The sequence below is a fragment of the Bos indicus genome, chromosome 10 (genome assembly GCF_029378745.1).
Source record: "Bos indicus isolate NIAB-ARS_2022 breed Sahiwal x Tharparkar chromosome 10, NIAB-ARS_B.indTharparkar_mat_pri_1.0, whole genome shotgun sequence".
NCBI lineage: Eukaryota > Metazoa > Chordata > Mammalia > Artiodactyla > Bovidae > Bos > Bos indicus.
Window position 1 is genome coordinate 82,379,516 of NC_091769.1, and position 16,117 is coordinate 82,395,632.

At 40.0% G+C, this 16,117-nt stretch overlaps 1 protein-coding gene across 5 annotated transcripts in view; it reads left to right on the top strand.

Annotated features, from left to right (window-relative positions):
• The window catches only part of PCNX1 (pecanex 1), a 184,648-nt gene that overhangs the window by 39,189 nt on the left and 129,342 nt on the right, over positions 1-16,117 (top strand). For all 5 annotated transcript variants that reach the window (XM_070797789.1, XM_070797791.1, XM_070797790.1 and 2 more), the window contains exons 3-5: positions 4,228-4,333; positions 10,378-10,423; positions 11,239-11,328. In XM_070797789.1, the coding sequence (XP_070653890.1) occupies positions 4,228-4,333; positions 10,378-10,423; positions 11,239-11,328 (242 nt within the window). The remainder of the gene's footprint in view (positions 1-4,227; positions 4,334-10,377; positions 10,424-11,238; positions 11,329-16,117) is intronic.

Genomic DNA, 16,117 nt, shown 5'->3' on the forward strand with positions numbered 1-16,117 from the left:
AACTTGCTCTCAGAAGTGATATATAAAACTAAGAAAGATGATTCATCAACTGATGATTGAATAAACAAAATGTGTCCTATCTTTACGATGGAATATTTGGCCAGAGAAAGATATAAAGCACTGATACATACTACACCATGTATGAACCTTGAAAACATTGTGCTAAGTAAAAGAAGCCAGTTACAAAGGATTAGTGGTTGCTGAGGGCTGATGGGAGGAGGGTGGTGGGTTAATAGCTAAATGGGTTTGCTTTTGAGATGATAAAGATGTTTTAAAATTGACTGTGGGATGGATGCCTCACCACATTCACTTTATGAATATATTAAAAATCATTGAATCACACAGTTTCAGTGGATGAATTGCATGATATGTGAATTACGTATCATTACAGCTGATGCATAGGTACTAGGGAAGATGAGAGCTGTCTGTCCTTTCTGTGGTATCGAACATTTTGTTCCTTGGTTTTCACCTTGCTCACCATCTTCTGATTCTTTGCAATCTGAATTAGAGGATGCTTTCCAGTGGAGTTAGCAGTAATATTGCTGGTTATCACTCATCACTCTTTCAGTGGGTGATAACTGCTTGTATATACACACTTAAGATTTTGGCAAATTAGAAAAGTATTTCTCATTCTGGCCTAGATAGCCTGTGTGACTTAACACCAAATGTCCAGCACACTTGAACATATTTCAGTTTTCTCACACGTGGACATTTGTACACGGAGTCTGCCTTCATATTCATAACTGAGTTCCATTATATCTTGTTTTTATAGATGGGTAACTCAGACAGTAAAGAATCTGCCTGCAATTCAGAAGACCCGGGTTCAATCCCTGGTTTGGGAAGATCCCCTGGAGAAGGAAATGGCAACCTACTCCAGTATTCTTGCCTGGGGAATCACATGGACAGAGGAGCCTGGCAGGCTATAGTTCATGGGGTCTCAAAGAGTCGGACACTACTGAGCAACTAACAAAAAGTTAGAAAGCTGATTTCCATTGTTGGACATTAATTAGCCAACTGTAGTCAGTGGCCTAGACTTAGGGACCCAGTAAGCGAATAAGGACATGATGATTATTAAACCATTAATTTAAAAAAACACACTAGAATTCAAACAGCTTTAGTGATAAATGCATAAATGGAAGGTGTACTTGTAAGCAGGTTCTATTTACCTGTATCTTTTGATTACAGTTGATGGAATATCCCACCTAAACAGGGTTAAGGTAATTTGTGGCTCACAGTAGTGTAAAGTCTCTGTTTAAGGGATGTCATCAGATGTGGCAATATGCAGAATTTCAAGTAACTTCATGACTCTGGTTCCTCTTACGAGGCTGTGCTTTTCTTTTAGTTGGTTCCTCAGACGGGTTCTCCCCTTACGGTTGTAAAATGGCTACAGCAGCTCTGTGACTCTTCTTAGCATTTAAGACAAGCAGATACAAAGAAGTTTCTTCTCTCAGTAGTAAAGTGCTCTGACCTGAGTTGGGTCATGTGCTTATTCTGGAACTACTAATTGTTTAGACCAAGAGATTGGGATATACTGATTGACTTTGGCCAGTAGAGCTTCCCCCTAACCCTGAGAGTGGGGTCAGCATTACCGCAGCCATATGAGAGCTTGGGTTGAGGTGATTCACCAGAAGAATTTGGGATTGCTTTTTCTTTTTGTTAACAAGGAGGTTGAATTAGATGCCAAATGGTAAAATAAACTATGTCCACAGTAATGTTCAGCGTATATGTTAGAGCTTTTATTCTTGGTAATGATAGATAAAAAATTCATAGACTCTATATCAGGTAGAATGAATAAAAAACTTGGGGCAAAAGATAGGATTATGATAATTATGATAATAATTCAGTTCAGTTCAGTAGCTCAGTCGTGTCCGACTATTTGCGACCCCATGAATTGCAGCACGCCAGGCCTCCCTGTCCATCACCAACTCCCAGAGTTCACTGAGACTCACGTCCATCGAGTCAGTGATGCTATCCAGCGATCTCATCCTCTGTCGTCCCATTCTCCTCCTGCCCCCAATCCCTCCCAGCATCAGAGTCTTTTCCAATGAGTCAACTCTTCGCATGAGGTGGCCCAAGTACTGGAGTTTCAGCTTTAGCATCATTCCTTCCAAAGAAATCCCAGGGCTGATCTCCTTCAGAATGGACTGGTTGGATCTCCTTGCAGTCCAAGGGACCCTCAAGAGTCTTCTCCAACACCACAGTTCAAAAGCATCAATTCTTCAACGCTCAGCCTTCTTCACAGTCCAACTCTCACATCCATACATGACCACAGGGAAAACCATAGCCTTGACTAGATGAACCTTTGTTGGCAAAGTAATGTCTCTGCTTTTGAATATGCTATCTAAGTTGGTCATAACTTTCCTTCCGAGGAGTAAGCAAGCGTCTTTTAATTTCATGGCTGCAGTCACCATCTGTAGTGATTTTGGAGCCCAGAAAAATAAAGTCTGACACTGTTTCCACTGTTTCCCCATCTATTTCCCATGAAGTGATGGGACTAGATGCCATGATCTTTTCTGAATGTTTTTTTCTGAATGTTTTCTGAATGTTGAGCTTTAAGCCAACTTTTTCACTCTCCATTTTCACTTTCATCAAGAGGCTTTTTAGTTCCTCTTCACTTTCTGCCATAACGGTGGTGTCATCTGCATATCTGAGGTTATTGATATTTCTCCCGGCAATCTTGATTCCAGCTTGTGCTTCCTCCAGTCCAGCATTTCTCATGATGTACTCTGCATATAAGTTAAATAAGCAGGGTGACAATATACAGCCTTGACGTACTCCTTTTCCTATTTGGAACCAGTCTGTTGTTCCATGTCCAGTTCTAACTGTTGCTTCCTGACCTGCATACAGATTTCTCAAGAGGCAGATCAGGTGGTCTGGTATTCCCACCTGAATTATTCTAAAAGTTTGTTCTAGAGGAACCTTATTATAAAATGGTCTTAAGTGCTTTGAAATTTGTCGTGGTCTTTTTTCCTTATTTTGGGATGCCATTATCTTTAAGTACTTTAAGTGGACTTCTCAGTTATTTGAACTAGTACTTTTCTCTTATGTCTTTGTAATGCCTGTTTTTCGGAGAAGGCAATGGCAACCCACTCCAGTACGCTTGCCTGGAAAATCCCATGCACAGAGGAGCCTGGTAGGCTGCGGTCCATGGGGTCGCGAAGAGTCGGACACGACTAAGCGACTTCACTTTGACTTTTCACTCTCATGCACTGGAGAAGGAAATGGCAACCCACTCCAGTGTTCTTGCCTGGAGAATCCCAGGGATAGAGGAGCCTAGTGGGCTGCCGTCTATGGAGTTGCACAGAGTCAGACACAACTGAAGCAACTTAGCAGCAGCAGCAATGCCTGTTTTTACTACATAGCATCATTTCAGTTTTTTAAACTTGTGCCTTCTAATTCAGCACATACAAATCTAAAATCTTAGGTTTCCAATTCTGTAAAACAAGTTAGTGTCCCGGTGAAATTCTGTTAACTTTAGAAGTACAGATACAAATAACTTGACCAGAATTATCGTTCTCATGCATGTTCTTTATTGTGTTAGGCAGCTTAGACTGTACTCTTGGAGAGAATAGGTTGTGTAAGATCTCATTACCTTCTGACCAATTTCTCTTTGCCGTTGGGAAACAAAAGGCAAATCATCTCTTTGCTACAGTGGTTTTATGGCATATATCATAAAGTGAAAGTGAAGTTGCTCAGTTGTGTCCGACTCTTTGCAACCCCATAGACTGTAGCCTACCAGGCTTCTCTGTCCATGGGATTTTCCAGGCAGTAGTACTGGAGTGGATTGCCATTTCCTTCTCCAGGGGATCTTCCCAACCCAGGGCTTGAACCCGGGTCTCCCTCATTGTAGACAGATGCTTTACCGTCTGAGCCACCAGGGAAGTCCTTGTATATCATAGAGTGCAATATATCATAAAGTGCATGCTATATTTAGTATGGTACAATTATATGGTACAGTTATAATCAAGGCCAGTTTCTAATACTGAGTGGATGTAGAGAGATTGGGAGAGAGTTTTAAATATTTTGAAATAGTGACATGGTTATAAAATAATTCAAATTATTGGATTTACAAAGGAAGAATAATTTTTTTTCTATTTGCTGTATTAAATATGTGAGCCTCTTAGTTTTACAGAAAAAAAGTATAACTTAAAAAACAAACTAAAAGAAAACAATTGGTGTCAGAATAAGGACAGTTACTCTCTTTTTCTCTTTTTTTTTCTCCCACAGTGATCCCGGTGGGGGAATTGAAATGGCTGAGTTTATTCGAGAGGCCACACCCCCAGTTGGTTGTAGTTCAAGAAATTCTTATGCTGGCTTGGATCCAAGCAACCAGGTAGGAACCTGTTCTGTTCTATTTTGCTTTTTTCCTTCCTCCCGATGGTGGTCTCAGGTGTTCTCTTGTCTGTTATAGTCAGTTGATGTTTGGGTTTATCTTGCTGATAATTTTTTGATTTGTTTACTGATCATTGTTTATTACTATTACACAGAATTTTCCCATTAATTAAGTACTTTGTTGCTGAGCACATACCACATGCTCACTGCCTGGGGTAGTTTTGATTAAGATAGTTGTGGTGAATGCCCTTAGGAACTTGTACTTATTTACCTTCACAATGTCTGTGTTGGCAACATCTCAGTCTCTTTTTGTGGAATGAAATGGCTTAGTTCTTAAATATGGCTGCACTTTCTGTATTCTTAATTAAACCCACACTTTCTTCTTACTGACAAAATATTGGCAGATTACCCTGGGGAGTAAGCCTACGATTTTGCAACAAACTTTTGAACAGCCACACCTTTTACTTTTTTTTTTTGGTAGGGCTGACGAAAGGACAGCAGTAGCTAACCACCTTTCATAACTATACTCTTGGCACTGTGTCCATTAGACTTGCCTTGTTGCAGAAAAGAGAGTGGGGCATGAGAGGGTGGTCACATCCCAGGTCACATCCGAGTCCCTGGGACAGTTGCCAAGTGTGGCTTCGTGGCTTCACACAGGAAAGAATTCAAGAGGTGCCATAGTAAAGTGAAAGAAGGGTTATTCAGGCAGGAAACACACTCCACAGATAGAGTGTGGACCATCTCAGAAGGTAAGAGAAGCCCAGGGTATGGTGCTGTCAAGTTTTATAGGGTTAAGTAATTTCTTACTACTTAACCCTATAGCGATAGTGAAGTCGCTCAGTCGTGTCTGACTCTTTGCGACCCCATGGACTGTAGCCCACCAGGCTCCTCCATCCATGGGATTTTCTAGGCAAGAGTACTGGAGTGGGGTGCCATTGCCTTCTCTGATAATAGCTTTACATTATTGTATTAGTTTCTGCTGTAAAACCAAGTGTATCAGCTATATATATATAGATATATCCCCTTCTTCTTGGACTTCCCCCCTCAACTCACCCCACCCCTGTAGGTCATCACAGAGCACTGAGCTGAGCTCCGTGTGCGATACAGCAGGTTCCCACTGTTGTTGTTCAGTCACTAAGTCGTGTCTGACTCTTTGTGATCCCATGGACTGCAGCATGCCAGGCTCCTCTGTCTTCCAGTATCTCTTGGAGCTTGCTCAAGTTCACGTCCCTTGAGTCGGTGATGCTATCTAACCAGCTCATTGTCTGCCGCCCCCTTCCCCTTTTGCCTTCAATCTCCGAGCATCAGGGTGTTTTTCAGTGAGTTCACTTTTTGCAGCAGGTGGCCAAAGTATTGGAGCTTCAGCATCAGTCCTTCCAATGAAATTCAGGGTTGATTTCATTTAGAATTGACTGGTTTGATCTTGCTGTCCAAGGGAATCTCAAGAGTCTTATCCAGCACCACAATTCAAAAGCATCAGTTCTTCAGTGCTCAGCCTTCTTTATGTTCCAACTCTCACATCTGTACATGATTACTGGAAAAAACTTTTGCTAACCTTTGGCCTGTTTCATTTTGTACCTCATGGCCAAACTTGCCTTATTCCAGGTTTCTCTTGACTTCCTACTTTTGCATTCCAATCACCTGTGATGAAAAAGACATCTTTTTTTGATGTTAGTTCTAGAAGGTCTTGTAGGTCTGCATAGAAATGGTCAGCTTAGCTTCTTTGACATTAGTGGTTGGGGTATAGACTTGGATTACTGTGATGTTGAATGATTTGCCTTAGAAATGAACTGAAATCATTCTCTTATTTTTGAGATTGCACCCAAGTCCTGAATTTCAGACTCTTGTTGAGTGAGGGCTACTTCATTTCTTAGGGATTCTTGCCCACAGTAGTAAATATAATGTCAACTGAATTAAATTCACCCATTCCCATCCATTTTAGTTCACTGATTCCTAAGATGTTGATGTTCACTCTTGCCATCTCCTGCTTGGCTACATCCAGTCTACCTTGATTCATGGACTTAACATTCCAGATTCCTATACATATGGTTCTTTACAGCATTGGACTTTACTTTTACAGACACATCCACATCTGAGCCTCGTTTCCGCTTTGGCCCAGCCACTTCATTCTTTCTGGAGCTGTGTTAGTGATTGCCTCCCCACTCTTCCCCGTTAGCATATTGGACACCTTCCAACCTAGGGGGGCTCAGCTTCTGGTGTCATATCTTTTTGCCTTACCATAGTGTTCATGGGATTCTCAAGGCAAGAATACTGGAGTGCTTTGCCATTTCCTCCAGTGGATCACATTTTGTCTGAACTCTTCAATTATGACCCGTCCATCTTGGGTGGCCCTGCACAGTGGCGTGACTCAGTAGCTTCATTGAGTTATGCACGTCCCTTTGCCCCGACAAGGCTGTGATTCATGAAGGAGTTCCCACTAGTTATTTGTTGTGCACTTGGTAGTATATATGTGTCATCCCAGTCTCCCCATTCTTTTCACCCTCTCCTCCTTCCCTTGCTGATGTATTTCGATGAGTGTGTACTAAGGCCCAAGGTCTAACAGAAGTAGGCTATTTTGGACCTAGTTGGTTCTAATTGTTTTATGTCATTTCCATGGGCTGTGTCATTCTTTTAAAGCTTGTGTCCTGCCCCTATCCTGTCTCAGCCCTACTTGTTTTAGGGAGGGAGTCCCATCTTGAATATAACTAACTCATGTCTGCACCTAAATGCATAGCACATCTGACTGATTTGACTTTCCTTAAAATATTAACTCTTGTATTAAAAAGGGCAGATGTCAGAAGCTATTGTGCTACTTGGATTTTGGTGTTTTAGTTTTATACTGTTTATAACAAAAGAAATTATTGACATAATTATTGTTATCCTTTAGGAAAGCTGAAGTGAGGAAATAAGTTGGACTTTTTGTATATTGGTAGAGATATTATCAATACAAAGATACCATGTTTCTTGTACATGTTTTGTTATACAGCTCTCACTACATGTGATCATAGTTTATAAATGTCTTCAGTACTAGAGAGTGAGCTCCTTGAACACTGCGGCACTGCCACAGTCACTGGTGCCGTTCTTTCCTTCATGCCACTGCTGCCCGTCTCCTTTCCATCTTCTAGTCTCCATTTCCCCACCCCACCCCCATTTTTTAAACTGTTGCTTATATTCCTCTCTTTCTGTCACTTACCTTCCTTAAAATATTTTAGTGCCTGACAGTATTCAAGGCATTTTGCTTGTCTGGGACGTGGAATGGGTCTTACCCTCAAAGAGTTTGCAATTTCATGCATGCTCAGTTGTGTCCAACTCTTTGTGACCACATGAACAGTAGCCCACCAGGCTCTTCTGTCCATGGGCTTTTCCAGGCAAAAACATTGGAATGGGTTGCCATTTCAATTTCATAGTAGATATCTATAAGTAACTGAAGTTATGTTATATTACTAAGGAAATATAAGTAAAAGGTGCAAAGTAATAGTTGCCATAGGAATGGTACAGAAAAGGGGCTAGGTTAATGATTTCCGAGGAGAAAATAAATGTTTCCAGCTAGACAGATGGCAAGGTTTGATGGAGGAGGTGGCCTTGCCTGATTGCCTTTAGTTAGAAGTAATTTTTGTTCTCTGATGTTCCTAATTGTACCCGGACTTTCCTTTGGTCCTTCTCAAAGAGAAGAAACACTGGAGCATTTTAGTTTGTGCAGATCTATTAAGGAAAACTTCACCTCTAAGTGTACGCAGATACCATTTTTTTCTTAATTTTTTCCTTTTCTAAATGTGTTTATTTTTAGAAAGTTAGCAGATGAAGGAAAGCAGCAAGAAGAAAATAAAATCATCTATAATGTCATAATAAAAAAAAAGTTTTTAAACAAAGAGATTTTAGTGTGCTTGCTATTTGGCACTTGACTCTCTTTACTGACTATATTATGAATGTTAATACTATAAGTGTTTCCTGCAGTGAACAACTTGAAAACTGCATTTTATTTGTATGTACTGTGGTTTATATTTTCAGTCCCTTACTGTTTCATATGAGACAGTAACAACCCCATTATATTTGGGGGGATAAGCTTGAAACAATTCAGAAAAGCATGAAGGATAAAAATATAACCACACACACTGTATCTGTTAAGATTGCTTTTGTCACCAAGTAATAGAACTCAACTAAGTGACTTAAAGAAACAGGAGTTTGTCATCTACATTTGGAGCTGGTTGTATAGCATTTGTTCAGCAGCTAAACATTATTAGGGCTCTGGGTTGAAATTTCCCTAGGCCTTTGGCTTTCTCTCAGAGTTGCAGAATGAGCACAGACAGCAACTTCAATTATGATCCTGTTGAAAAGTGAAGAAGCAGGTGACAGTCTGGGGCAGAGTTGTCCTTGGTCGTCATCGTCTCAGACATAGGAGGTCTTTCCCCAAAGCCTTCCAATAGACTCTCTGACACGTTCATTGACCAGAATGAGGGCACACACCTAGATTAGAGTCTGGGTCCTCTCTTCATAAATCAGAAGATATATGTCCAACATTTGAACAAAATGAGAGGCTTGTTAAGGAGAGAAAAAGGAAACACTTGGAGGTTGTGAGCAAATGACTACTGTATGCATATTCAAAAAACTTTTTTTAAAGTTTAAATTCCTAGAAGGATGCCACGAAATGGTGGCTTTCTGGTGTGCTTGCTTGTTTGTAAGCTTCTGTGTAGAAAGTTATGTGTTTATTATTCTAGTAGAAAAATAACTTGTTGGTTTTTTAACTTATTTATTTAGCAGGTGTGTTTAGAATGAAACTCTTTTTGCAGTAAAATGCCTTTGGGCCCTTCTTCTCCCTGTCTATTGCAGTGCTTTTTGTGGCTACTTGAAAACATATCAGGAAAAAGCAGGAGAATCAAACTTAATTGTTCAAAAATATTGCAAAGCTCATTTTTTTGTCTATACTGCTTATTAGTGGTTTTAACCTATATGCATATGCTTATTTTTGCTGTTTTTCACTGACATATAGCTTTCATATGTGTAGTGTATGCATATTAAGTGTATAGGCTCAGTATGTTTTTACATAAAATGTACACCCATTTAATTGCCATCCAGACCAAGAAAGTCCCTCATGCCCCTTTAAAGTCATTATTAGCTATACTTTTACCAAATTTCTCATTGTATACTTCTGTTCAGTTGAATCAGTTGAAGGGAAAGATTTGGCAAAATGCAAGTATTCTGTGAATGTTCTTGGTTTTAGTATAAAGATATTAAATTTACTTGACTGTTCTCTTCTTGAATGCCTTGAAAACAGGTTATAACAAGAACTACTCAGACTTGTTGATTTAGTAACTGTCATGTTGTTATATTTGGATTCCTTAATGTGTTCATGGAATTTGTAGTATTTGTTTATATGATTGTTATAATAGTATAATATATGATGGTTATAAAATTTTAGGGAAATTGTATACCATCTTGAGTATAAGCCCTAAAAACCCCACAGATTTATAATAGTGTTCTGTTTATAGAGTTTGTGCTAAAAATTCCTTTTTCTTAAATGCCTTAGTTTTTTGTAAAATTATTACTATTTTTAAAAAATGCATTATCACAGCCTACAAAGAACTTTCTGCCTGAAACTCAGGAAAGTACATATTGATGCACTAAGAATTTGACAGGAAGATTTAGGTTGCTCTTTGTTACTATGTTTTATCCTCCAAACTTTCCCTTTATAATCCCTGATAAGTCTACATTTATTTCAGGTAAACTTGACACCTAGTTTTGCTTTGTTTATCACTGGAACGTGTATGATGCAATAGGAAACTGATAACAATTGTTGACCCAGATTGTCTGCGATTGGAGGCTCTCCCCCTGGGGGCTCAGCAGCCCTGAGCAGGCGCGGGCTTGTGTCCGGCTTGTGTGCACTGGGTGCGCCGCACACGCTGCAGCCGAGTGTGGCGCTGATGTGTCATGGCCTTCTGGTGAAGGTGACTGATGACTTGTTCTGACAGTATAATTTCATCTGATGGTCTTGCTAGTCTGTGCTGATGGCGTGGCTAGCATTGTGTTTACTTCATGTCATGTTTTCAGATTGGATCTGGCTCCTCTCGTCTTGGAACAGCAGCGACTATTAAAGGTGGGTGTGGTCTCCCCTGAATGTTACTTCTGACTTCCCATTCTTTTTCGGTCGTAGTAAAGATAATTAATTGTATCGTGTATTTACATGTAATGAAAAATCATTCTTGAAATTATTCTGTGGATAAAATTATGTATCTTGTATTAAAGATTGCTAGTTTTAAATTGTGGTCCCTTTTCAACATGACTGAGTGACTTTCACTTTTTTTATCATCCAAATTTCATAATAGTATTTTAATCACTTGGATTACACTGTATGAATTGTACATTTTGATCTTTAAGAAACTTCTTTGCTTCTTTGCCTTGAGGGAAAATACTTTCATGGGTTTTAGTGGGGTTCATAGAAAATGAATTTAATGTGAAACCTTTAAATTAGGCACAAATAAGACACTAAAAAATTTTTTTTTCCCAATATATCATATATATCTTATTTATTCAATACATCTATGTCAAATAAATTCATTATTATTTTGCCCTGCAATTTTATAACTTTCTGATTTTTCCTGGGAGGGACTTTTAAATTGTTTCAAGTTATTAAATAATTTGCATTTCATTTTTAAAACTTCTTTTGAAAGAAATAGTTGTATTAGTTAGTATTATGAGGCCTTTCCATATTTGGTTTGTAGCATATGTGATCTGACAGTCCATGATGCTTCCTATCAGTTTAATGCATCTTCTTTTATTGTAACCCCTGATACAAAAACCGCTTTAGTTAGTAAATATCTACTGTACTCTCTTATGCCCTTCCTTGTTATGCCACCTGTACAGCTTGTACTTTTAATGTAATGTCTTCTTGGGTCTCTCTTAACTTTGTAGGAGATACAGACACCGCTAAGACTTCTGATGATATCAGTTTAAGTCTGGGCCAGAGCTCTAGTCTTTGTAAGGAGGGAAGTGAAGAACAAGGTAAGAACAATTTACTTCATGGCAGCATCAGGTATTGTGATGACTAGGGTGAGTTTCTGCCATGTGCTGCTCATATTTTGGCAGAAGTTTGTAATAATTTAGTGTGGCTTTCTAGAAACATGGAAATAAACCGATTCGCCAGCAAAGCAGTAGCACAGTGTTATAGGTAATCAGAGCTTTTGGAATCAGCTTCACATGTTCTGCCAAGTAAACAGAGAAACTTTGTGAGCATATGCCCTAGAATGAATATGAGATGGGAGATAAGAATCTGCTATTCCTTTAGTTGGTCAGAGCATCTTGCTTAGCTTACTGATGACCTCGTGTGTAAAGCTGTTCTTTTCCATTCAGTATGACCTCTAAATGCCAACTGCTGCATATGTTGCCCGACTGCAGAAACAACAGTGTGTTTGACAGAGAAATAACTTACTGTTGGACTTACTGAGAAACTGTCTGCCTCCAACATGGTGTCTTGTAGCAGATTTGTAATGTAAATTTTGGTTTTAAGTGATTTTTTTTTTCTCCTTATTCAATTTCATTGTATATGAGTACTTTGGATTTTATAGAGTTCTTTTTTAAACAACTGCCACATTTCTGAGTTTGACTTTTAATTTTCAGACATGAAAGGATGGATATGCCATACCCATTTCCAGTTGAGATTATCCCAGGTTATATAATCAGTGAGCCAGAATTGGATTAGAAACCTGTCTCCCTATTTCCAGCCTGTTTTTTTGTTGTTAGCTTATGGGTGATGTTTGGTAGGCAGGCCAACTGATAAATTTCCTATTATACTTCATTATAAAACTTATTTATAGGGTTACAAATTGATCATTGAATGGAGACATTTTCCCACTAATTTAGTGTTTTACCCAGGTTTGATTCTTTCAAGGATATTTTGTTAGAATTTTAGGTTTATCACTGTAATTGCTTTTGGAGAATTGCAGTACAATTCATAAATTGTACTGCAATTTATGCACAAATAAATAAATAAATCATTATTTATTTGCTTTGGTGGACCACCCCTCACAGCCTGTCCCCTCCCCTCAAAAAATGCAGTTGAATGTACTGTGTGGTCTGAAAGCTATTTTCTTATAAAAGGGAAAGGTGAATTCATCTCTGAGAATCACAGTGTTCTTTTGTATAATACGTAATCAGCAGTGTCTCAGAAACTGGGTAGGTAGTGATCTTAGAGGGGCTAGTGCCGCTGCACTTACGGGTCATAGGTCTCTTCATTTTCATCTGGGAAGTACCTTGTGTGAGCAAGAATGTTGTAGTCTGGCAGGTTGGGAATTCTATTCACACAGATCTACCCTGGCAGGTACATATTGACGTAGACAGTGATGACATATATGGTCACTGAGTGCATTCTGTTGTCCTGTGAAGAGTCAGCACACTTCTCCTTTAAAGCTTTGTCAGCCACATGGTCTCTGTTGCAGCTATTCAACTTTGTTGTTGTAGAGTGAAAGAGGCTGTAAACAACCTATAAATGAGTGGGAATGACTGTGTTATACTAAAACTATTTACAAAAGCAGGCAGAAAGCTACTTTGGCTCTACAGGCCTTAGTTAATCAAACCCTGGTTTAGGTCATCTTGCTGTGCATTCACCCAGTTAATCTTCATGACAGACATTTGAAGTTCAATGTTATTATTCTCACTTTACAGAGGAGTGGAGTTATAAGAAATTTGCCCCAAATCACCCATCTGCAAAGTAGCAGTTGTGTAGTTCAAATCTAGCTCTAAATTCTGCTTTTAATCACTATGCTATACTCCTTTCGTACAGTTTTATAACTTGCTTTTATCATATAACAGTTTCCCCATGTATTTAGCAGTTATTGAGTACTCATGTGTGCCTGATACCATTCTAAGTACTAGAAATCAGTTGGTGAACAGACAGAATTTTCTACCATTGTGGCTTTCATACCCTTAGTATGGAAACATGCTACTGTGAATCACATGTGTATGCAGTAATAGAGATGGGGGATACGGAATGGTGGGGTGGGCGCCGTGGGCATTGTAAGTTTAAATATTACAGAATGGTCGAGGGGAAATCTTGCTGAGAGCAGAGACCTGAAGGAGGAGTGAGCTGCTCAGGATATTTGGGAGGAGGGAGACTGCCTCCATGCAGAGGTACCAGCACAGGCAGAAGTCCCAATGTAGGAACATGCCTGTCAGAATAGTGTGGCCACTACAGACTGAGTGAGGGGCCAAATTAGAGTCTTGTAAGCTGTTTTATTTACTTTTTAAAAATGTTATTCCTTTGACTGTCCTGGGCCCTTGTTAGGGCATGCAGGATCTTTAGTTGTGGTATGCAGACTCCTAGTTGCAGCATGTGGGATCTAGTTCCCTGACGAGGCGTCGAACCAGGCCCTCTTCATTGGGAGCGCAGAGGCACTGGACCACCAGGGAAGCCCCTTGTAAGCCATTTTAGAGATTTTGCTTTCAGTTTCCAATGAGATGAACAGCTGTATAGAGTTTTGAGCAGAGAAATATCATCGTCTCTATTACATTGTAATAGTCATTTTGGCTCCTGTATTGTTTGAGTGTGTATTAAAAGGGGCAGAGGCTGATGTAGTTGGCAGATTATTGCAATAATCAGAGCACAGATCAGGGTAGTGAGAAGTGGTCTGACTATGTGTGCTTAGTCGCTCACTTGTGTCCAACTCTTTGCAACCCCATGGGCTGTAGCCTCCAGGCACCTCTGTCCATGGGAATTCTCCAGGCAAGAATCCTAGAGTAGGTTGCCATGCCCTCCTCCAGGGGATCTTCCCAACCCAGGGATTGAACCCAGGTCTCCTGCATTGCAGGTGGATTCTTTACCAGCTGAGCCACCTGGGAAGCCCGGTCTGACTGTGGCAAATGTTAACGAAAGGATATGATGAATTTGGAAATAACACGTGAAAGAAATAGTAGTCATACATGACTCTAAGATTTTGGGGTTAAATCATGGGGAGGATGGATTCTCCATTAACTGAAAAGGAGAAAGCTGAGAAGGGGCAGATTTAGAAGTGGGGAGATCATGGTGAAGGGCAGGAGAAGGGGTTCATTTTGGGCCTATCAGGTATGAGTTGCTATAGGATCTCTAAACAACAGTAATTAGTAGATAATTAGATAGGCTTGGATTTTAGATAAGAAATCTGGGTTGAGGTTTTAAAATAGGAGTTTTCAGTATATAAATTAAAAAAAAAAGATTCAGTTATGTCAGACGTGGGGTTGGGTTAATATGAAGTTCATGAACTAGCAGGGAATGCCTGTTGGGTTAGCTGGGCCTGGAGTGCAGGCAGCATGGCTCCCTGATCCCGATCCCTGTAGGTCTGGGCTGCGGTTTGGCACCACCTAGTGGCTGTTGTTCATCCTGGCTTAAATAGCTGAGGCTCTGCTCGCTCTCTGGCTGCTTTGGATTTACAGGACAGTGACCTTTAGTTAGTTGGTTAGCAGTTAGTTGACTAGTTGGCACTCATTTTATCAGCCTGATTCAGGATGATTGGGAGAAAACTGAGGTTGTGGGCATGTGTCAGGTATGTGTTCTAAGAGGGGATTTTCTGCAGTTTCCCTCCTCAGCTTCACTCATGTCTTCACTACCCAAGATCAGAACTCTAGTCCATCCCTGTGTGAGTACTGAGGCCAGGTAGAAGATGGAGAAACTAATTACAAGGTATTTCTGAATTTTAGTTATTATGGGGCCAGAAAATTGGATGAGACGTATGAGAGAGGTATAGGTAGAAAAATGAAGGAGTTCCAACAGTCGAGCTCTGAGCCACTGCAGTCTGATAAATCCAGGAGACTGAATTGGAGCAACTGGTGAGGTAGAGGGGCGTATCCCCACATCTCAGGGAGAGTGATCAGCTTTGTCAGATGTTGCTGGTAGGCCAAGTTATATGAGACTGAGACTTGACCATTGAACTTCACAGCACAGAGGATGTTGGTGACCTTGATAGCTTCTTAATGGGTGGGAGTAGAATACATGTCAGAAGAGAATAATTGAAAACAATGACTATAGACTACTTTTTGGTGAATTTCATCTGAGGTTGTTATAAAACTCCTTAAAAAACTATAAAAACATGCCATAAAAAGGTTGAATAAATTATATTGTCTTAATAATAACACTATGCAGGTACTAAAATGTATTCAAAGATTACACAATAATATGAGAAAATATTTAAAGTGAAAAAGATGGCACTATATAAAAAACATGACTGGGCTTCCCTGGTGGCTCAGTGGTGAAGAGTCTGCCTCCTCTGATTCAGGAGGATCCTTCATGCCTCGGAGTGGCTAAGCCCACACGCCACAGCTGTTGAGCCTGTGCTCTAGAACCTGGGAGCCACAACAACTAAGCCCACATACCGCAATGGCTGAGGCCCATGAGCCCTAGAGCGCGCCTCTGCAACAAGAGAAGCCACCACAATGAGAAGCCCACACATTGCAACTAGGAATGGCCCCACTCGCCACAACTAGAGAAAGGCCCGTGCAGCAGCAGAGATCCAGCAGAGCCAAAAAACTGTTTATAAATAAAATTATTTTAAAAAATATGATTCCATTCTGTAAGAGTTTAAGAGAATACTAAGAGTATGTGTGCATATGTTCCTAGGAATGTTGAAAGTAATAAACTGTATTTAGCCATAAAAGAGAATAAAGTCCTGATACATAATATAGCATGCAAAGTGAAAGAAGTCAGATGAAAAAAGTCACATTGGAACATTATATAGTTCCATTTACGTGCAAAATAGGCAAATGCATAGGGACAGGAGTGGTTGCCAGGGGCTGAAGAAGGACATGAGTATAATGGGTTTGTTTT